General features: G+C 43.4%; 1 protein-coding gene across 1 annotated transcript in view; it reads left to right on the forward strand.

The window, feature by feature from the left end:
* The window catches only part of LOC102894075 (mannose-binding protein A-like), a 13,078-nt gene extending 8,764 nt beyond the window's left edge, over positions 1-4,314 (forward strand). Inside the window, 1 exon segment of the mRNA XM_006915476.1 lies at positions 4,094-4,314. Within this exon segment, the coding sequence (XP_006915538.1) occupies positions 4,094-4,314 (221 nt within the window).
* The last annotated feature ends 1,240 nt before the right edge of the window (positions 4,315-5,554 follow it).

A 5,554-nucleotide genomic window follows, 5' to 3' on the forward strand; every position in this document is an offset into this window, starting at 1 on the left:
ACTGAAGGCCAGTTTATGTACATGACAGGAGGGAGACTGACCTACAGCAACTGGAAAAGGGATGAGCCTAATGACCATGGCTCAGGGGAAGATTGTGTGATTCTTCTAACGGATGGACTCTGGAATGACGTCTCCTGCTCTTCCTCCTTCCTGGCCGTCTGTGAATTCCCAGCCTAAAGAAGCAGGTTCTTCAGCCCCTTCTTGGCTCTCTGCTGAGCTCTCTGCTGCTCTAAAAGAAAATTTAACGATAGTTTTTCCATGCCCGGTGTTGATTCATTCCTTCATGGGGATGGGAAGAAAATGAAGATGTGTTTGATCGCAGGATGAGGAAGTGAGGAGAGGCTGATGGTGGAGCATAAAAATTTCTGATCCAGTTTGTGGTTTTGTGGCGTGATCAATTTAATTCTAAGACCCACGGATCCAATTGAGATGAATTATGAGCCTTTATTATGAGCCTTTATTAGCTGGCCGGCGACTGACTCTACCACGCAGGGTTAGAGATCAGCCCCGAGCTCCCAAAAGAGGCAGTTTATAAAGCCTAGAACCACACCCTGGTTTAACATCAAACAAGCAAACAGATTAACCAGACTCTAGTTAACATGAAACAAGCAAGCAGATTACAGAAGCAGAAGGTGGCCGTTAGCATATCTTTGCCCAGAACCACACCCTTAACAATGGCAAAGGACACCCTCTGTCCTGCCTAAGAGCATAGCATTGGATCATAGTCAACCATGGGAAGGGCTAAGTCAAGCCCTCTTCTTTTTCAGTGAGCTTACTGCAGCCCACCAGAAGGACCAATGGAGGGCCACATCTGGGTAGAGTCAGCAGCAGATCTCAGCCTCCAAGAGATCCAACTCCTTTTTGTTCAAGTATTGCTACTACTTGATGCCAAACTCTCCTGCCCTTTATTCCTTCCCATTGGCAGCCCACCCAGTCTATGACGTGGATATTGTTTTCAGTTGTTCACAAGTTGTACCAGAAAACCTTTCACCACCAAACTGTAACGAATGGCAATACTCAATGTCAGTGTTAGGATGTCCAAATCTGAGGAGAATTTTTATAAAAAATTTATTTGAGCCAAACAGAGGATACACCTGGAAACAAGATCTCAACAGACTAAGAAAATGCTTCTCTGAATGACAATTTACAGCATCTTCTATGCATTTAGAATTAAGGAGAGAATGTAAGGAAGATCACGTGAAGGTGGGAGAAAGCAAAGGGGCATGGATTACAGAATAGTTGACAAGATTCTGTGCTCTCTCGAGGGTGGTCTGAGGGATCTGAAAAGAGGTATTCCAAAGGTGTGTTAACCTAGATGCCCGGAAACAATGGACAGGGCTTGCTTAAGGCAAAGATAAACCTTTTACTAAAGAAATTATGTGCCTGGAGAGTGACTACCCACCATGACCACCCTGTTAGGCATCTAAGATCACCCTATGAGGTTACTTTCCGTAAAAATCCTTTTGGTCCACACCAAGGCGCCTAACAATGATTAGTCTTAGGGATTTCCTCACCCTGCCCAAGTGGCTGTTGCCTCCTTATAGTCACTAGGGTGATCTTGAGGACAAGAGACAGTTTTTCCTTCTTGCACACTTTTAGGAGACTGATTTGATATTGTGGCTTATGTCAGAATCACCACAGGGAGGCAAATGGAAGGCAGGCTCCTGACCTCCCTCTCCACAGAGCACCATCAATCCCCTTCTTTCCAGGACTTTCTTATCCCATTATAGGTCAATGAGTCCTTTATTAGTAGAGACAAGGAAAAATCCCCCCAAAGGTGTTTCACTCCCTGTGAGTCAAATTATGCAGCATCATCCAGTCAGCAAAATCAAACCTCCCTCTGAGCAGGGTTCTGACACTGCCTTGGCCCAAAGTCTGCTCGTGACCATGTATGGTTTTTTGTTTTTTTTTTTAGCAATCTCAGGGTCAGTGGAGTGGATATTATATAATGTCCACTCAGTAAACTTGGAGAAGAGAGCAAATTCCAGCTACAACTCTATGCCATTCACAAAATGAGATTGGAAAATATTTCATAATTAAACCAAGGGCCAGTTTAACTTAATGAAATATTTTTGTTAAAATAGTTTTCCATTTTATTTTTCTTTGTACCTGAACTACCAGAGAGAGCACTTCATACTCAGCATGTGCTTGATGAGTATTTGTTCAATGGACACACCAAGAAATTCCCACATGAATGAGTGGATTGGATGCTGAGAAGTGAATATAGGAGAGAGCTTTCTCCCAGGTGGCTTCTTCTGCTGGACTCTCAGGGCAGGGCTGAGGGTTGGACTGGGAAATACTGAAGGCATTGGGGCTGGTAAGGTTATAGGACATGTGTTCTTAGCCTCTAGCACACCAAGGCTGTTGCATCACTGAATTTTCTATCTCATGTGGCTCCTCTTCAAGCACTACACTTGGAGGCAATGTGAAGAGTATTTTTGTGATAGAGTCACAAAAATAGAGTATTTTTGTTTATAGAGTCAAACAATTCAGTATTTTCAATTCAAATTCAGACTGCTTACCAAAGGAATAGGAAACTGCTTAAAATTTAGAGGTACACATGAAACTGTAGGTTTTAGTAGATGGAAAAAGGAAAAACCAGAAACTTTTAAGAAGAAGATACACATACTATAACTCAAAAACAAAAGAATTACTGTAATCAAGCATGAAAGTTGCCTCTGAATTTTCTCATAGCCGAGACAATGATAAGAAAATGGACAGGTTACTATTACATAATTGTTTCTATTTTATGTCAGGCATAATGGGTCGGGGGATCAGGCATCATGGTATACCCTGAGAGGAGTGTCTCCTTTCTTTACGCTGTGCATAAAGAATAGTATCTTCACCTGTAAAATTGTAAAAAACAGTCATATACTTCGCATAGATTGATCCTTAGTTTGCCTCCTCAGTAAGGGTAACACAATAAAAATCTACAGGACAAGCTCAAATTCTTCCATTCCTCTTTCGAACTTCTCCTTCATTAGTTCTTCCCCTGATCTAGCACCTGATAATCTTTTCAGAGCTCCTCTCTCTAAATGTATCCACTTGCCACCATTCTCTTTAGTCTACAATTGGGGCAAATATCTCCCTATTTACACTCCCCAGTTCTTACCAGTAGACAGTGGGGCCCATGCAAGTTAGCTCATGAGAGTCCAAGGATAATAACTGCAGTTCATCCAGTCTTCCCAGGATCCGGAATAAGAGTGAAATTATGGCTTCAAGGTGACTCTCCACACAGCCTCTCTCATACTCTCAAGAACTGAGAGCAGGCAGTTTCCTTCACTAAAGGGAAATACAATGATCAACATCTCTTGCACAGGGGACCTAACGAAGATAGGGGCTCCAAGGACAAAACTTTGGGGCTTCAGTCAGCACATTCCCCTTGGGACTTTAGAAACAGTGATTACTCTGAGCGACTTCTTGAGCCCCATGTTTACCATGTTATTTCCTAAGCTATCTTTTGAACCAAGAAACTGGCAGACATATCTGAGCTGCAATCTTTCTTTCTGCCTCTCGCAAGAGTAAAAACCTAAAGGTCATGCTGCAGAGCATTCCTGGAAAGGAAGCTGGTATTTAGATCTTTGTGGAGCCTGGGATCAGACTTCAGGGTAATGCCCAGGGGAGAACAAGGCCTAGATCTCTGTGTGCCATGTTAGGGCTGAAGGAAAGACAATTTAGTGAGTGGGAAATTTAGAATGTAGAAGCATCTCTCTGACTAATGCACCAAGTGAAATGTTGGATCTCTGGGCTTCAATCTCCCTATCTATAAATCGGTCTGTCAAGACTGGATGAATCAATGGTCACATGAAGATTCAGACCTGTAGGGCCCATTTCAGGAATAAAAGCTGCAGGATTTGAGAACTGTTTTCAGTTTTTGTTACCTGTCAATTTTGTCCAAAGTAATTGTATCCTGAACACTTATCACCTATTTCTCAAGTTCATAGAAAACCAGTCTGAGTAAGTTAGAACAGAAAATATACTTTGCTCTCGAGATGGAAACTTTGAGTTTAAATTATGTCTGTAGAGTGACATCAGAAACATGGCAGAGTGAGAGACGTCCACAGATATCTCCTCTTGAAACAACAATAAGCAGAATATCTAAAACTCAATGCCTTCTTGGGCATCACAGATGAGGTGACTGAAGGCCAGTTTATGTACATGACAGGAGGGAGACTGACCTACAGCAATTGGAAAAGGGATGAGCCTAATGACCATGGCTCAGGGGAAGATTGTGTGATTCTTCTAACGGATGGACTCTGGAATGACGTCTCCTGCTCTTCCTCCTTCCTGGCCGTCTGTGAATTCCCAGCCTAAAGAAGCAGGTTCTTCAGCCCCTTCTTGGCTCTCTGCTGAGCTCTCTGCTGCTCTAAAAGAGAATTTAACGATAGTTTTTCCATGCCCGGTGTTGATTCATTCCTTCATGGGGATGGGAAGAAAATGAAGATGTGTTTGATCGCAGGATGAGGAAGTGAGGAGAGGCTGATGGTGGAGCATAAAAATTTCTGATCCAGTTTGTGGTTTTGTGGCGTGATCAATTTAATTCTAAGACCCACGGATCCAATTGAGATGAATTATGAGCCTTTATTATGAGCCTTTATTAGCTGGCCGGCGACTGACTCCAAAAAAAAGAAACCAAACTGCATACCAGCATGTCTGAGAATGAGATCTGTGCATAAGAGCTACCACAGATAAGAACCTCTGGAGTCGAGCATGGACTGGGAGAAACAAAGAAGCTGCCTCTTGCAGCTGGAGCTCCCTGCAGGAGGAGGGGGAGACGGGAAGGTGCGGCGAGTTCCCTGAACAGCCCTGCCTGGGAAAGCTGTGAGCTCCACACAGCCATCAGCTGTGCCCAGGCATCAGGGCAAAAAGCAGAGAAATGGGGATGGCAGAGAAGCAGGGACAGCAGAGAAACAACAGTTGATTATTATGAAAGGACACCCTCTGTCCTGCCTAAGAGCATAGCATTGGATCATAGTCAACCATGGGAAGGGCTAAGTCAAGCCCTCTTCTTTTTCAGTGAGCTTACTGCAGCCCACCAGAAGGACCAATGGAGGGCCACATCTGGGTAGAGTCAGCAGCAGATCTCAGCCTCCAAGAGATCCAACTCCTTTTTGTTCAAGTATTGCTACTACTTGATGCCAAACTCTCCTGCCCTTTATTCCTTCCCATGGCAGCCCAGCCCAGTCTATGACGTGGATATTGTTTTCAGTTGTTCACAAGTTGTACCAGAAAACCTTTCACCACCAAACTGTAACGAATGGCAATACTCAATGTCAGTGTTAGGATGTCCAAACCTGAGGAGAATTTTTATAAAAAATTTATTTGAGCCAAACAGAGGATACACCTGGAAACAAGATCTCAACAGACTAAGAAAATGCTTCTCTGAATGACAATTTACAGCATCTTCTATGCATTTAGAATTAAGGAGAGAATGTAAGGAAGATCACGTGAAGGTGGGAGAAAGCAAAGGGGCATGGATTACAGAATAGTTGACAAGATTCTGTGCTCTCTCGAGGGTGGTCTGAGGGATCTGAAAAGAGGAATTCCACAGGAG

This window comes from Pteropus alecto, unplaced genomic scaffold (assembly GCF_000325575.1).
Source record: "Pteropus alecto unplaced genomic scaffold, ASM32557v1 scaffold155, whole genome shotgun sequence".
In the NCBI taxonomy this organism is placed as follows: domain Eukaryota; kingdom Metazoa; phylum Chordata; class Mammalia; order Chiroptera; family Pteropodidae; genus Pteropus; species Pteropus alecto.